This window comes from Mustela putorius, unplaced genomic scaffold, assembly GCF_011764305.1.
Source record: "Mustela putorius furo isolate JIRA1106 unplaced genomic scaffold, ASM1176430v1.1 tig00000242_pilon_pilon_pilon, whole genome shotgun sequence".
NCBI lineage: Eukaryota > Metazoa > Chordata > Mammalia > Carnivora > Mustelidae > Mustela > Mustela putorius.
Genome location: NW_025421325.1, coordinates 4,724,826 through 4,742,900, shown reverse-complemented (window position 1 = coordinate 4,742,900; position 18,075 = coordinate 4,724,826). Strand labels below are relative to the sequence as shown.

The 18,075-nt window shown below is 39.4% G+C and overlaps 1 protein-coding gene across 2 annotated transcripts in view; it reads left to right on the top strand.

Annotated features, from left to right (window-relative positions):
• Positions 1 to 18,075, top strand: part of SH3RF1 (SH3 domain containing ring finger 1) — a 180,612-nt gene that overhangs the window by 140,962 nt on the left and 21,575 nt on the right. For both annotated transcript variants that reach the window (XM_013059182.2, XM_004758112.3), the window contains exons 5-9: positions 383 to 685; positions 5,514 to 5,624; positions 13,538 to 13,698; positions 14,893 to 15,063; positions 17,418 to 17,677. In XM_013059182.2, the coding sequence (XP_012914636.1) occupies positions 383 to 685; positions 5,514 to 5,624; positions 13,538 to 13,698; positions 14,893 to 15,063; positions 17,418 to 17,677 (1,006 nt within the window). The remainder of the gene's footprint in view (positions 1 to 382; positions 686 to 5,513; positions 5,625 to 13,537; positions 13,699 to 14,892; positions 15,064 to 17,417; positions 17,678 to 18,075) is intronic.

Genomic DNA, 18,075 nt, shown 5'->3' with positions numbered 1-18,075 from the left:
TATCAGGCAATAGAGGATTCAGTCAGACAAATGTACCCTTTTTTAACTGTTCTTCTTTAGATTTCACCAGTGAGCTGAAACAAATCTTCACTTGTTACGGGCAAATTTTAAAATTAGGTATTCTGAAAATTCTTGGGGAAATTTCTTTACCTTTTTGGTCTTGAATTAGAATGGTTTATTCTTATTTTAACATCTATTGGTGACAAATATAATGAAATCCCAGAAAGAGAAAAGACATCTCATGTGGAAATAAAGGTTATACTTGCACATGCAAACTCTAAAGTGGTGATGTTCCAATTTTAGATAAAAGCTGATTGAAAATAAATCTCAGTGAGTCCTTGAGAATTGTGTAACTGTCCTATGTCGATTTCTTGGTTTGCAGTTTAACTCGACTGCTAAGCAGCTGATAGAATGGGATAAGCCTCCTGTGCCAGGAGTGGATGCTGGAGAATGTACCTCGGCAGCAGCCCAGAGCAGCAATGCCCCAAAGCACTCTGACACCAAGAAGAACACCAAAAAGCGCCACTCCTTTACATCTCTCACCATGGCCAGCAAGTCCTCCCAGGCATCCCAGAACCGTCACTCCATGGAGATCAGCCCTCCAGTCCTCATCAGCTCCAGTAACCCCACAGCTGCTGCACGCATCAGTGAGCTATCTGGGCTTTCCTGCAGTGCCCCTTCTCAGGTAAATCTTATAAAGGTGTGAGAAGAGCTTGGGCACAAAGTGATATACCCAGAAGCATCTTTGTTTACTAGCTGAAAAATACTATTTATTTTTGCCTTCCGAGGAGAATAGCTTTCCTTTAAAAAAAAAAAAAAAGGGAGGGGGGAGAATAGTAGCTTTCCTGGGAAGTAAAGCCTTTCTTCATTCTGTAGGTAGAAAAATGGAGAAGAGAAAACTAACCCAAAACTACTCAAGTCATTTTCAAAGGAAGGATCGGAAATGATAAAATGTTTTAAATAATACTAAGTTTGAGGCAACTGCTCAGTGTTGCAGAACCTTGTCACAAGGCTGCTTTGGGAGAGCTTGCCAACTAAAATTTTATCTTCATCCAAACTGCAGATGCTACAGTTGAAACTCAAAGTTGACAGTTGCCTGCATGTGTGTGACTTACCCTGGTTTTTAGGCTTCCCAGTAAGAGTTCTAGGGAAAAAAAAAAAGAGAGAGAGAGAGAGACACGACATGAAGAAACATTTAATTTAAGTTAGAAATAAGCCTAGTTTTTAAAAAATCTCATTAGTTCATCAAGGCTATGGACTTCTTAAGAAATAGCCCCACATTGTTCTTCTGTTAATGAGAACACATAAGATGATTGGAAACATGCATTCAGTCAGCAGGCATTTATTTGGTGCCCAATTACTAGACCCTTCTAGGCACCATGTATATTGTGATAATGGACTATAGGACTTCCCTGTGTTAGGCCTTAATTCTGGACTGCACAGTGAGCCCACTAAAGTAGCTCTGCCTGAGTTACAGGACGGCTGTAATTATCCAATTAGATGACGGCTATATTTTTCCTCAACCCAAAGGTCAAAGAGCCCTGTCCAAAGCGCCTGTCACAGTGGGAGAAGTTTCTTTCAAGTCTTGTATTTAGTTTTTAAAATTCATGCAGATTTTACACTCTACTATATATTATAGCTGTGGTTTTTTAAAAACAAAACAAAACAAAACACAAAAATCAATTATTTTCCTTTACAGAAACAAACACATATAGTCCTGGTCCTCAGAAAGTTTACAGTTAATTAAAGTGTCTGTTTTGGACTGTAGAATAAACATTTACGACATGGTGTTTGGTATTCCTCGCCATTTTTATTAAAAATTATTTTCTCTCAGCCTCATTTATTTGACCCTGCTCCCTTAGGTTCATCCTGCATGTTGTGAGTTAAATGCATTCATTTTCTGAATGGGATTGTGGTTTGTTGGTGTTTTTTCGGTGGTGGAGAAACGAAGCTTTTGATCTTATGAGAAAACTAGGAGACACAGACATAGCCCACTGGAACATAAGTGTGGTGAGGGGAAAGTTCTTTTTTTGTTCACCAATATATCCCAAGTGTCAGATATATGATAAACACTCAGTAAATATTTATTGAATGAATGAGTCTCTTAAAAAATGGGTAGAGAGAACTATGTTACTTTTTACATGTAACTGATTAAACCTATGTACAAAATAGACATGGATTATAGAAATACCAAGTGAGGTTACTCTGGAAAGGTTCAAAGGATTTTTGAATAAGGTTCTGACAGAGGTGGCTAGTAACCATGGCCATTCACTACAAGAAAACGGAATCATTTGACTCAGGTTTTTATTTTGTGACCTAGCAACATTTGCACAATGATGTTTTGTTAAAAGGTAAGTTTCTGGTAAGAACAGTGGCAACTCAGAATAGGAATAGCTTTAAAAGAATAGATAGGTCATCTTTGGGCATTAGAGAAAATTAAAAGAGAAAGGAGGATAAACCTAGCATTTATATCTTTTGTAGAGAACTCAGCCGTCAGGTGTGAGCATGTCTGACGCTGCCACACCAGAGCTGGGAATGAAGACTATAAAAATAGAGCTATTTTTGTTTTGGTTGGAGTAGCTTAGGAAACAAGGCTCTTTCTGTGTTCCATTAAAACAGTCTCCCCTTCAACTATTCCACCCCTCCTCCCATATTCGAATACATTCTGTTTTAGGTGGTAATGTGTTGCCTCAGGGAGAAGTTATTTCAAGAAGCTGATGGAAGATGTTTCAAGTGCTACTGGCTTCTCCAGCCCAGGTTTACAGAAAACACTACTTGTCTAGTGTACTGTATACATTGGAGGGAACCACAATCCATAGTAAAGCAACGAGTGACTGTAACATAAGTGACTGGTAAACATTCTCCTAACCATGGAGATTGGTGTATATGTGAGATGGCTCATGTGAGACTGTTTAAAATAGGACTGTCCTTTTCCTTTGCCCCACAAAGGACCAAGCCGGAGATTTGACTTCTCCTGCTCTGGCCCATTTTTCTTTCCCTCCTTTCCTTCCTACCTTTCCTTCCTCCATGCTGAGAAAAAGGATATTTTATTATCTTGACTTGGCCCATTTTCGCTCTTGCTTTTCCTTAATTAGGTTTGGTTGCGCTTAGAAAGTCCGCAGTAAGGAGCCCAGAGAAGTGAGAGTTCATTATTCTCTCACCTGACTGAAATCTACATATAGGCAGTCAGTGCTGATGTGATGGCGCTTTTTAGCTCGCCTTTCCATCGTATGGGTAGAACCTTATCCTTATGTTTCTTAGAATATCGAGATCTTGCCATGACATCCAAATTCTAGGCAGTAGGATGAGGAAATGGACAGAAGAGAGGAACAAAGGGCTTGCTTTGTGATTATATTTGATGACTATTGAGTAAAGGCTGAACTTGCAAATACATAAATATTCTGTATTGTCCAGGTGAGTCACCAAAATAAATACGCACAGATGTCTGTAACTGACATCTGTAAAAGCATATGATGCTATAAGTAATCAAGACATTTTGTCTCTGGCCACAGTCATATTTTTTGGCCTCGCCAGCTGGAGGAATACTTCATAATATTAAGTGTTTTTGTGGCATTTTTTTTTAACTGCCAGTGGCTTCAGGGGAGCCGGAGGTGCACACACTCATTTCCATTTGCTTTCCCCACCTCTTTCCCTCTCCACAGAGCCCTTTTTTGTGGGGGAGCTCAAGCTAAATTGCTGTTCTGTGAAGAAAAGAGAACAGTAGAAAATAAATTTTTCCCAATTCAGGGCATTTATTCTGGGTGTGCTCACCCTCAGCCAATTTACTTCTGCTGCTTCTGCTTTTAGTTACTCTTTGGTGACTTTTATCTCTTCCTTTCTCCAGGGTTAAGAGTGGCCCTGTGGTGGTTGGTGCCTGCAGGAATCTCAGTGTTCACTGCTTCACTCCTGTGTCTATGATGGCACACACCTTAGCCTCTGGTCCAGCTCTAAGACAATAAACTCATTAGCAGTTAACTATCTTGACTCCCAGCCTGTGGCTTTTAGAGAAACATCAGTAAATTATGAGATCTTTAATCATATATATGTAAGGTCAGGTCTAGGAAGTTGTATTTTGGTATTTTTTTTCCTACCCCAAAGGTTCCATGATAATGGCATGCATTTTGAAGTGAGCTGCATAGCATCTTCTCAGAAAAAACCCATCTTTTATGTGGTGGCAACTTACAAATGTCCTTGGGGTATGTATATAAACAGATTTATTAGTTGAAACAGCTGAAGACCACTAGATTTTATCCTAGGATGAAAAATCAGTGCTCTTCCCATTAGAAATTGATTGAAAATAACACTTTGGTTCACAGGAGGGTTTGGGGAGAAACTGTTATTAGGTTATCCCTTAGATCTGCTTAGTTTAAGCCTTTGGTTCAATCAGTGTATGAACTAACAGGTACAGATATGATTTTAAAAGTATGTGGATTCCATGTATAACATAGATTTATTTGTGGAAACAAATAAATGTATGTATGCTGTATGCTGTGATGCTGATTATCCCTGGCCTTGGCAAGGTCTAACCCAGCAGGGAAACCCAGAGTTTCCTTCAGGTTTCTGGGAACTAATCTCAGAGTTTTTCTTTGTCCTGATAATCTTTTTCTTAATATGTGGGAATTGTGGGAACTACGTTTGGGATTAAGTTTTATTACAAAAGGTCTGGCGTTGGTGTATCATTGTTTCCTTGGATATACAAGGTACCAGCCAATCACATTCCTTTAATAGTGGAGGGAAAACATCCCATTTGTGTAGAAACCCACACACCTACTTCTGCAGCATCAAGTAATGAATGGCATTCTCTAGTTGGACCTGATATGCAGTGTGAGTGAAATTGATCAAGTAACTGAACACAGGCAATGAAATGACCTGAATAACTCAATTTTTTTCTAGTGAATTAATCTTGTATAGTATCAGGGATAAGATACCTTTGAAAACAGCTAATTTGGCTTGACTTTGTTCCTTTAAAGGTTTTATAAATAATTACCTGCTCTAGGCATGTCTAGGCAGCTGCATTTTAATTGTGCATCCCCACTGAAAAGTGGGAGTCATGAAAAATGATCCTGAGAATAACAAAATACCTTAAGCACTTCACATAGATTTACATATTGATAGACAGGTGAGTATTCAGCCATGACCTACCTTAACAGGATCTTCAGGGAAATTGCTAGTGGGCTAGTCAAGCGCCAGACTAACCACGTGAAAGGTTAGTTTGGTTCACAGTGGCTTCCCAGGGAGACAGTATGTTATTGCAAAAGCCAACAGCAGTTGAATTCTGTATGTAAAACATCACAGTATTTATCACATGACCACCCAGTGTTGAATACAGATTAGGTAATCAGTAAATGTGGATTGAATAAACTGAAAGAGCTTCTGCCTTCCCCACATAATAGAAACTACAGATACATATTTTTTAAAAATTGTGACTTGCCTCCCCAAGGTTTAGCCAGTACAGTCTGTTGTATTTATTTAATGTAGTTGTGTTTTAATTAACTTCTTTTTCCTCTTGGCAGGTTCATATAAGTACCACCGGGTTAATTGTGACCCCGCCCCCCAGCAGCCCAGTGACAACTGGCCCCTCGTTCACTTTCCCATCAGATGTTCCCTACCCAGCTGCCCTTGGAGTGAGTATAGCTTCTCCATCTCTATTTCTCTCCTAGCTGTTCAGTCCCATTAATCTGGCACAGCCCACCTCCCAACACCTGCAGTTTACACTGACACTTGTTAGGTAGGGGTGGATCTCTTTCATCTGTTATCTCTGTTCATCTCACAGAAAAATGAGAAAGCCTCTTGCCTACAGCCTGCATAATTTTTCCTGCATAATTTTTAGCAGTGAGGATCAGTGGCCTGAAGCCATTAGAAGACTTCTACAAAATACTTTTAATTTTCATTAACGTTCAGCCTGATTTCCCAAAGGCTTAACCAGCATTTCTTTTTCATTTCTTTTGCTTTTTTAGACTTCACTTGTTTATTAACAAAGACATCTTTATAGAAATACTGAGGAAACCGGGATCCAAAAAGCTAAACGGTTTGCTTTGAGTCACACAATGAGTTGATTTTAAACCTCTCCACTTGTGATTCACCTTTTGGTTTCTTGTCTTCCATGATGGTAGCTGCGGCTGTGCTGCCTTGGAAGCCTCCCTCAGATTGTGTTGATTTTCCTCCTGAAGACATAGCATCCTATAGAGTCTAAACACCAATTGCTTTACAACATACCTCATAGCAGAAATCAGTAGGAGAAATGAGGGCAGCCAAGGGAGATAAATGCAGAGAAGAACACTATGGAGAGAAAATTAAAAGGGAAGAAGAAACAAGCAAATTCAACCGTAGCAGAAACACAATAGTTTAAATGCCTGCTTCCTGAAATTGCGGGCATATGCAAGATACCAGCAATTGTGAGGCACCTCTCATCCAGGCTGATGCCTTGGCTTATGCTTTCAGACTGTTTCTTTCAGTGCTAAGTTGAATGAGAATAGAAAAGATAGATCTGTGCATCAGATCTCCCCAGTGGGCCCCAACCCTGTAAACTGGTTTACAGAGTCTCACCTGGCTGTGATGCGGTCAGAGAAACAGCATGGCCCAGTGATGGGAACACAGACTGGGGCTGAAAGCCCAGATCAGCCACTTATTTGTTTACATGACCATGAAAATCTTCAACCTCTTTAAGCTTTTGTCTCCCTGCCTATAAAATAAAACCAATACTATCTACTTTGGAAAGTTCTCACCATGCCTAGAATATAGTAGGGTTGACTATTCCTGATCTTGTTATCGGTCTCAGTTGAAGACTGTTACAAGGTGAGTCTGTCACACGTGCCACTGGTTGGTTCTCAGAATGCCTTGGTTCATTGGGCCTGGTTCATTGTGCGATGGTTTCTCTGCTCTCTGTACCAGGAATAGTGAGGCTTCTAGGCAGCTGGTTTGTTTTTAAGTTGTGGATTTTATATATGTTGTAAAGATTATGTTTCCTTCTGCTAGAATGCTTAGAGCGAAATCTGTACCCCCACCCCAACTAGGACCTCACAGTGTATTAGCACATTAGTAGAGATGTTGGCTCCATCTAGTTTTATTGTCCTCATTTTCCTTTGAAACAAGGTGGGATATAAATAAATGTGGAGTTATTACTTAGCTTGACTTAGACTTTAGAAAACTTTTTATAGAGTTAAGCATGTTCTTGCATTTAAATGGAAGTTAATAATGTTCTGGTTAGAGGTTAAAGTTTTTTTTTTTTTTTTTTTTTTTTTTTAATGGCCCCAGAATGATTACAGCATCCTTGATAGTACAACTGTTTGGTGCAGGAGAAGTTGTGCTGATTTTTCTAGGGAGAAGGTGAAATTCAGTTAACTTTTATTGGTTTTCATGAGATTCTGTTAGCCTGTTTTGACCAGAGCCAACTTCTATAATCATCCTGCCCTCTCATCTCCAGAGAAGACTCTCTCCTTTCCTTCCTTCTCTTCCCACCCCAATACATACACAACCAGTTGATATTTCCATTTCCAGATGGCTACTTCGTGTGGAAAAATTCTAGCATAATTTCTTAAGGGAAAAAGGCTGCATTTTCTGATCTTAGAAAAATTAATTAGTGGAAAAGACAGAGCTGGCTGAATTTCAGCCCTTGTGGGCTGAAAATTTTACAGTGTAGTAAATGGCCAGTTGCTCTTAGCTGGAGGCACACTCTAGGGCAAATCAGTGATACAGGTCAAAAGAGAGCATGAATATACAAAAGTTAATTTATATTCAACCATTTCATGCTAGGATTATATAAGAAAGCCTGCATGTTAAGCAAGAGGAAGGTTTATTAAACAGTATGTCTACTGTGCCAATTCCATTTAATGAAAAACTAATTATAAACAGACCTGTCTGTCATCCCAGGAGATGTCTAGATCTCCAAGTCCCTGGTAGGTTGGCAGCAGTGTTTTGGATTTAATATGTTAAGTTGAAGTGGGGGGGGGGCATGAATCTCAGCAGCATCTACCCTCTGTATCTCACATTAATCATGGCAAGTACCCTATTTAAAATTTGAAATATTTTCAAAGAATTTGAGCACTGTCATAGCAATAGTATGCCGCTTGGTCAAGAGGAAACCATGCTTTTCATGGTGTGTATTTATTATGGCAACAGTAGAATAGGAAATGAAAATTATTTCTAGCATTTTATCATGAATTGAGACTTTCTAATCTTTTATGCAGAATGAAGTTAGCATATTGTCCTACATATTTCACATGTAACAGTTAAAATGTTAGATCTCTAATATTAGGAGCAAAACTGGCATTATAGCTATCTAATTCAGACATCAGACTATTAATAGTAGTGAGGGTTTTTTTCCCAACTAATTTTGTGAAGGGAGGAGGGTGAGGATCTATATTAGTCTTGTATTTTCTGCACAAGGGCAGAAGAACTCTTAAATAAGTGATTAATAATCCCTGATCCCCTGTACCAGCTGAGAGGTGTTTAGCCGCAAGATGTCACCAGTTAGGCAGGTCAGTAAAAGCCAAATACAGCCTGTGGCCAACTTATAAACAGATTGCATTCCAAAAATGTGTAACCCTAACTTAAAAAACTTTACATGTACACACATAGTTTATGTCTTGTGTATCTATTTAGAGAAGCAAATTAAATGATGTATGTTCTCAGAATAGCCAATATGGAATTAGCCATTGGAGCCCTTGTAGAAGACTCAGCAGGACTTACTGCTATCACCAGGATCAGGGAAGAGCTCTGGAAGTAGGGCAGTGGAACTGCCAGTGTCAAATAGTTTGTGAGGTACAAGTTGAGCCTTTGGAATTGGTGAGAATTCTGAAAATCAGGAATAGGGGTAGAATATGGCCAGAACGTTCCAGCAACAATAGTAAAGGACTCTAGCACATAGGAACCAAGGCCTCTTGATCCATATCATGTTGTCCTAAGAGAGGCAGAAGCACAGAACATTTTCTCCTTTGTGAAAAGCTCACTGAGGGTCTGTTAACTTCTATCTGCAAAGCTGGGTGACAGCAATACAAAAATGAGTAAGACAGTTTTCTGACTTCATAGTCTCATGAATCATAACAACAGCTTCTTTTTAATGGGCTTCTGCTGTGCTTCAGGGTACTGGGAAGGGCAGCTTTACCTAAACTATTTCTAATTATAACTCCATCTTACAGGTTGACATATTAAGGCATAGAGACCTTATGTAATTTATACAAAGCCAATTAATATCATAGATATCTCTTCTTATAAATCAAATGTAGAACAATAATTCTTAGAGAGATATTTAAGAAGTGCCAAATTCTTGGGGTACCTTGGTGGCTCAGTGGGTTAAAGCCTCTGCCTTCGGCTCAGGTCATGATCCTGGAGTTCTGGGATTGAGCCCCATATCTGGCTTTCTGCTCTTCGGGGAGCCTGCTTCCTCCTCTTTCTCTCTGCCTGCATCTCTGCCTACTTGTGCTCTCTGTCAAATAAATAAATAAAATCTATAAAAGAAAAAAGAAAAAAAAAGAAGTGCCAAATTCTTAATTACATCTTGCCCTTTAGACAACATTATCTAAGCATCTATTTCTAGTATTTTTAAAAATACTCTTTAATTTTATTTCTTTTTCTTCATAGTTGTACTCAGCACTGACTGGCTTAATTCCAGTCAGCATCCAGTTGAGACTTAAGACTTGGAACCTTGCATCTTTATTTTAATTTTATTGAATTCTGACACCTAAGTTTTTTTTTTTTTTTTTTTTTTTAAAATCACTAATGTCAGTATTTCTACTTTTCTGCTTCCTATTCGTTGCATAAAATAAAGCAGACTACTCACATAATTGCACAAACGCTGCTCTACACTGCTGAAGTAGCTAACATGCTGATTTGAGGGGGCATGAGCAGTTGGAACCGTGTCTCCATCAGCCTGTATACATGCATCTGAGTTCAGTACCCAGAGGGGCTATTTAGAGATGTTGAAGTATAGGGCTGAAAGTGGGTTAACTGGAATTCATATGTCCAAGGGGAAAAAAAAAAGGATGCTGGCAGTGGGGGATGTTACATGGTATTTGCCCAAGAAACCCAGAAATGCCAAAGTCTATCCTGCCAGTCACTTTTTTACCCTGGGAGGTAGAAATGAATGTGAGGGAAATGCATACCTAAAGGAATATTGGAAAGAAAACAAATCCTTTATCGTTGGTTGAACTTGTACCCCAAACTCCATAGCACTTTACCAGCAAAGCACTTTACTGGTAAGGTGGATGTAGCCTGTGGCCGTGCTTAAAACCTAATGGATCTTTTCACCTATCTTTAGCCAGATCCAAACCTAACCACTCTTTGGTCCCATGAAGGAGCAAAAAGAGGAGAGGACACCAGAGAGGAGTGGTGTGTTACACCACACACTTCAACTTTTCACTCACAATGTGCACTAGCAAATGTGGCTTATCTGGCTTAGAATCCAGCCCTTTCGGAAAGGACAGTTGTTGGCTGGTGTTCATTCTAACATAGGGAAATTGAGGACTGCCCTAAGATGCTGAGCAAAGATTAGAATCTATGTTTTTCTGACTCCAAAGCCCACCTCCTTCTATGCTGCTTTCAAGGTCATTGGGTCAGGCAACAGAACCTGAGTGTGGTGAAGTGTCATCATTTCACATTAGTGGACCACTGTCTTTTTTTAAGCTCTTTATTCAGAAGTAGTAATTCTTGTCTCAGACCATTACCATAGACCGTGAACAGAAGATGTTAATCTATAGAAACACAAGGAAGAAGCTCATTTTTAATGAATATCAGAATAACATCCAGTTTTCTATATTAGTATTTCTGTGGCCTGGCCCATAGTTCTAGACAACTTTGATAATATAGACCTGCTGCATTTCCATAAAATAAAACCTACAAGGGATGAGCTCTTTTTAAGCTCCTATTAATTAATATGTAACGTTTAGTCAAAATGGCTTTTAAGTGTGGTATTTGGTTCTGAGCAATATTTACAAAATATTATGAGCAAAATATGACCTATACTTCTTGCAGGCTCATAGATGTTTTTTCTGCTGGTGGAGAGTGAATCTTGGCTTCTGGGGCCTGCTCTGGCCTGGACTATGAAATAATAAGCAGGTCTCCAGGTCAGCTCTGGGTGAATGAAAGGCTGTGGTTTGCTCTGTAGAAATTTCAGGTCTTGCAGGATAGCAAACTGCCTGAAGCACAGCACATAGTGGATTACCTTTTGAACTTCCACATCACCAGATTATTTCAGTTTAAATTGTTTATAAAGCAACCCACAGTACTTCCTAGTCTGTCACAGCCCTGGACTCACCAGAGCCCTATCATTTTACCAACCCCACAGGGCTGAACAACATCTAGGAATCTGATTTTAATCAGACTTTCTCTCTTGGTCTTTGTGTGCTTATATACCAAATACACATGCATACACATACACACAGTTCCCCCAAAGATATATAACCCAACATTGGGGGAAAAAATTCTGCCCAATTTTTTTAAAGACCGTTTCAACCACAAAAAGGAGAGAGAGAACTGCATTTTCTCTCAAGCACAACCTTTGGGATCTTTCAGAATATCTTCTTCTAAGCCATATCTCCAGTGACTTCTGACTTACTCTTTGTGAAAGGGATGTACATGAAACATTTGCTCACTGTGTTTTTTAACTTTAAAAGCTGACCTTTTTTGTACATTTTATTGACAGAACGCGATGTGTTGTTATCAGGCCCGTGGATTATTTTTTGCCTTTTCCTTCATAGGGCTAATTTAGTACAGCCTCTGCTTTAATAAAGTTAAGATATAACAGACAATTTTAATTTCCTTTTCTCTTGAAAATAGAATTCTACTCAGAATGTAGAGCATAGAGCATTTTGATTCTGTGCCCTAGGCACTATTTTAAGTAATTTCTAGGAGCACTTCTCATTGGGCTCCTTGTTGAGTGTGTCTTCCTCCTTCCCAAGGCATGCTCTTCAGAGACTGGGCTTTGGAAGATTTCAGTGAAAATCATTTGAGTGGTAATTTTACAGTCTCCATGTATTACCTGGGATACAGTCTAGACGTGTTGTGTTATCTTGCCCGACAAGCTACTGATATGTCTTTATTACCAGTGAAGTGCCCAGGTCACTGGTGCTGAGTGTTTGACCAGGATTATCTTTGTTTCTCTTCCTTGTCACTGGGAACCTGAATGGAGTGAATGCTTGACCTTTTCCTGGTCAAAAGTTTTTGAAGATTCTAAGCATGCAGTTCCAGAGTAGTAGCAAGTCTTAAGGCTGCTGTGTTTTATATGGAGAGTGTGAGTCATGTTCATGCAGTTCTAACTCTTGGAGCTCACCTCTGCCTTGTCCAGGTTAGGGCTCTATAAGGAGCTCTGCACGCATTTATTTCTGCACTGAATGTTCCACAACACCTTCAGCTTCAGTATGGGAAAAATCCTTCTCCAAAGTCATTTCAGCAAAAAATTAAATATAATGTGTGAAACAGTTGCAGCATATGTCTAGAACTCTGAAATTTTTTTTTTTGCTGAGTTTATTGTGTTTCTGGAACTATGTACATTAACGGCAGATGAAGCAAATGTTGATGAGATATGAATTTTTATTTTACGAAATAGAAAAAGAATGACTGTTAGGAACTATGTTTAGAGATCATTGGTTTTTTCGTATTTATACACTGATATGTAGAAACCATTTATGCTTTCCTAGGTGCATTCTTTAGTCTCCTTATTTCTCTTTTGATTCAGTTTTTACATCTACTGGTTCAAAGATTTGGGGAGGGTGAGGTGGGGTTTCAGGCAAGTCTTTGTGTGCCTGTTTTCCCAGGAGTTTTGGTATACAGACCCTAAAGAATCATCTTGGGTTTATAGATCAGAAAGTAACAATTGCTCCATTGATTTTCAAAAGGCATGGAATTCTGTAGGCAGAACCCCATCAGGCTGTGCCCATAAAGGAACCAGCAGCTTTTCACTAGTGTACTTGTTAAAGATTACCAGCCTTGATAGTACTAAATTTCAAAAGCTGGCAAAGTTAAGAAAAGAATAAGCAAAAGTAGCAACAATAGCCCAGTGATTGTGGCTTGCTATTGTTTGGGCTTTTTGGAAACCAGGCATCAAAGGAAATTTTCTTCTGAAGGAATGGTTTGAGATATAGTACAGCTAAATTTTTTTGTGTGTTGTGTTTAAGTTTCAAGTTACAGAAACAATCACAGATTAATTCCTAGCAAGCAGTGTGACATTGTAGCTGTCCCCTTGAAAAGCATCGGGGTTCACATCCAAGTCTATACTGAAAAATACTATTAATCTTAAAATTACATGCTCTTGTTCCATTTTTTCCCTTTCCCTCTTCCCAAGTGACATTACTTACCTGTTTGCTGAAAAAGTTGCTGTGGCTCTAAGATCTTAAAGGAGAACAAGGGATGAGATTTTTTTTAAGAGGAGGCTTTCATACAAGGTAGCCTGCTGGTTCTGCTCCCTATGGATTCCATGAAAGTCTTTTCCTATGATTCCTGATTCCTATTCCCTCCCACCTTCCATAAAAGATGTAAATAAATAAATCATTCATTATTATTCTCTGTCCCACTCTCTCTCTTTCTCTGTCTCTCCTCATACCAGACAATGAATCCTCCTCTTCCACCGCCCCCCTTACTGGCCTCCACACCTCCCGGCGCTGCTACCACTGTTGCTGCTGCTGCTGCTGCGGGAATGGGACCGAGGCCCACAGCGGGACCCTCTGACCAGATTGCACATTTACGGCCTCAGACTCGCCCCAGTGTGTAAGTGAGGGTGTCATTTATTACTGCTTTAAAGTTCATTTCAAGACTAAGCCCAATCAGCAAAGGTAGACAAACACCTTTCTGATAGGAGCTGGTGACAGGCTTATGGCTCACCAAAGTGGTTTGCATTCTGCAAACTTACACCCAGTCATGCATATAATTAGGAAACTGCTGAAACAAAATGGGTCCAACACATGAGCTCGCTAGGCAGCCATCCTGCTGAGTGAGGGCCTTTTACAGTTTAGGGAAACACAGTGTTTGCGTCTTCATAATACTGTATGTACATGGAGCCATCTTTTTGTATGATTTCTTTTTGAGCTTTTTGTCTCCAATTTCATTCCTTGCAGTAAGACACCAAGGAACAGGAAGATATTCCACACAGATCAGATCTAGAGGGAGTGTGCCTGTGAAAAGCTGGAAGTCCCCAGAAATATGTATCCAGAAAAGTCTTATTGTCTTGTTCAGTGCTTACCAATGGCAGAATACAGCTAGATTTTTGTGCTCCTACATTGTGTGATTTTATATGTGGAACACATTAGAGCCCTGGTTTAAAAAAAAAAAAGAACAAAAACTGTTGATTAGTGTTGCCTGCCTGGTTTCCATATGTTGGTGGCATAGTCACCTTGCATTGTGGGGTGGTTTTGTACTCTCTATGATCTGGGCTTTTTTTCCTTTTGACTTTCTCAAATTCAGCATTTTTTCTGGCTGAGCATACAAAAGCAGGTGCAACCCGAGCCTCTAGGTTCAGCTTGTGTGTGGAAGGCAGCATGTTGTGCCTCCCAGTGGGATTTCGTGCCATATGTCCTCATTTGGGGCTACTTCCCACGTTTAACAAGTGCCATTTGAAAAGCTCAAGTTTCCCATTGGGTCCCTAATCCCCAGCAGCAGGTTAGGCACTTTGGGAAGCTGCATAATTCTTTCCCACCCCACGAATACCATTTGGTGGGATAGTCACCTTCACACTGGGGGAACCAGGTTGGCAGTTCTTAATCAAGAAGGCCCCGGTCTTTTAAATGTAGGCTGCAAAATCTTTTTCAGTGGAAGATTACCAATGCTACTTACAGGTTTAAAGGATTCTATTTTCTGTTTACACATGTATGGAATATTCAAGACTTTGTACCAAGGAAGAATTTTTATGCATCCTGGGGTTTATCTGTTACTCAGCCTGGAATCACATACTCTTTTCTATTCTAGGTATGTTGCTATATATCCATACACTCCCCGGAAAGAGGATGAGCTGGAGCTGAGGAAAGGGGAAATGTTTTTAGTGTTTGAGCGTTGCCAGGACGGCTGGTTCAAAGGGACATCGATGCATACCAGCAAGATAGGGGTTTTCCCTGGCAATTATGTGGCACCAGTCACAAGGTATGGTTTTGAATAAATGGTTTATTAAGTTCTAAACAGAGAAACTTTGTTCACACTATAATTGCCTGTTATGTAGCCAACATTTTAAAAATTCATATCTATAATTGCAAAATCCCTTCTAACTCTAAAATTCTTAGCTTACTTTTTACATGGGTGTAAGTGAAATTATAGGTTTCCATCAATATATGTACTGAGTTTTAAGTTACTTGCTTGAAGTTACGTGTGAGAAGATCCAACTATACCATTTTCAACATTTTTCTGCTTAAAAAATATCATGTTTAGTAGAAACAAAGGCTACATTCTTAACATGTTTACATAACATTTACTATATGCCAAGCAGGCAGATTTCAAAATGCATATGACACATAGTAACTCTTGAGTCCTTAAGCAATTTGTTAGCATAGTTGCTATTATTATCCCCACTTAACAGGTGAGAAAACGGAGGCACTGAGAGATTAAATGACTTGTCTGAGATCGCACCGTGAGGTGCTTAAACCTAGGTGTTTGGCTCTGTATTTATTCCAGTAACTTGGTGATTTCCTTGCAATTTTGGCAATTAATTTCTATGAAACAATCAGAAATAAAATTCCTTAAATATGACCTTGATCCTTCAGTTAAAGTGATTTTCCTCCTCAAGGGAATCTGACAATGTCTAAACACAATTTTGATTGTGTTTTTGTTGGCATATGGTGTATAGAAGCCAAGGATGCTGCTAAATGTCCTACAGTACACAGCACGGCCTCCTACCAAAAGGAATTGACTGACCCAAAATGTCCCTGAGGTTGAAAAACCATGTTACAGGATAATAGGAGCTTTAAGTATACAAGATTTTCTTTCCTTCCTCCCTACCCCAAATTTATTTAAAGATAGTCCACCTTCTTGTCACTGAGGAAAGTAGCCTTGGAAACTGAATGGAAAGACCTATAATGGCATTGCAGGAGCCCCAGTTTTAGCTACTGAGCTTTTAATAAATGGTCCAGGTTTAGCTGTGTTAAATCTTTCCTCAAAACCCTGATTTTAAATAAATGGCTTAATGAACTGACATGTTTGTCAGCTGTTGGCCTTGATTTATAGGTTGGCCAGCAGCCTAATCAAATGAAAATCACTATTGTTGCAGATGGTGACAGAATGTTAGCTTCAATTTGACTTGCAGATTTTTAGTCAATATAAACCTTCTTTTCTGTATATGTTAAAATCTATATTCAGGATCCAGAAAATGGCAGATAGACCTTCCCTAGTGAGAAAAACAAACAAACAAACAAAAACCAGCACAACAACTGAGGGAAATAAAACAAACCAAACCACAACAAAGACTAAGTCAATGAAGGAAAGCATTTTCATAACCTTAAAAACAAATTATTAAAAGTTTCTGGAAAGATGCTTTCTTACTATAAATTCTCTGTTATTTATCATAGTAAATAATAAGGATGTTTGAGTTAATGAAGTATTCTATGTAGTAGAAAGTTACTATATATAGAATTGTTTTTGTGAATTTAGAATATTAAAAAAAATACATGACATAAAACTACATTGAACCTAATTTAATTTAATTCAACCTATAAATGTTTTAGAGCTGTCTATTTCCCTGTAACTGGAAGAATGTAAAAGAACCATTTCATGGGGGTCCTGCTTTCAAGGAACTTTTACTGAATCAGGAGTATTTAATAAAGAATTTACATGGTAAATATAACACATTTTGTCATCAAGGGACCATAGAAGGAAGAAATTCACATGAAACAATAGACTCATAAGGTCTTAAGCTCTAAGCCTTAGGCAAGGCTTCTTGAAAGCAAGAGGTTTTTGCTGGACCTTATACCATACATGAGAATTAGATAGGTCAAGAGAAGCTAGAGAGAATATTCCAAGAGTGTGTGCATATGTGTATTTGCACATGCATGCATGCGCACAGGCCCTTGTGTGATGCCAAACTGGAGGCAAGTAGGGAGAAGGGCAAAAAAAATATGAGCAGAGCTATGAGAAAGGAGTGAAACTGCTAACATTACTAGCAGCAGTAACAAACAGATCAACTTCTTTGATGGCTGAGGCAGAAGAATCCAGGGCCTTCAAGGGAGTGGAGGTGTTGAGCCTTGATATGGAAAGCTGAACCTGGTAAACGCATATTCTTGAGCGGAATATGACATGTAATTTTCTGTGACTCACAGTATATTTCCAGACCTTCCTCTCCTTCAGGGCCATCTTTACTTTGAATTTGTGATTCTTATATTTGGTAAAAATAATTTCATTCATTCTTTAAAATGTTCTATTAAAGCCCAGAGTCATTTTTCTTGCCTTTAATTGTTCTCTCCTCCGTTTTGCTGATGGATTGGGCTTTCTGTTTGTTTCTGTCTTGACAGGACCGTGACAAATGCTTCCCAAGCTAAAGTCCCTATGTCTACTGCTGGTCAGACAAGTCGAGGGGTGACTATAGTCAGTCCTTCCACTGCAGGAGGGCCTACCCAGAAGCTCCAGGGAAATGGTATGGCCGGGAGTCCCAGTGTTGTCCCCACAGCCGTGGTGTCAGCAGCTCACATCCAGACAAGTCCTCAGGCTAAGGTCTTTTTGCACATGACTGGGCAGATGACAGTCAACCAGGCCCGCAGTGCTGTGAGGACAGGTAAGGAGGAGACCAGAAAATACCAGGAAAAGGTTTGCTTGCCTAATACCAGCTCTTCCGCAGATGTCATGGTACAGTAATGAAGAACATTAGGAAATAAGGCAGGCACAGTCTAGTCAGTGGTACTCCACATCTGCTTATTTCGGCTAAGCCTGCCCCACACATCAAGCCTGATCTACAGATTGAAAGTCTGAAAGAAATTAGGCTGATCCTAAGAATGTCAGTAGGACTTGAAAATAAGACTTCTGCAGTCAAGACCATAGGAGCTCAGGTCTCAGTGCCATTAGCCATGTGACAACATTGTATTTAGCTAGCCAGTGTGCTGATTATTTCTGATGAACTTAATCTCAAGTCTGTTTTAGACCCAGTGGGATCTTAAATAACTTTCTTCTTTCTAT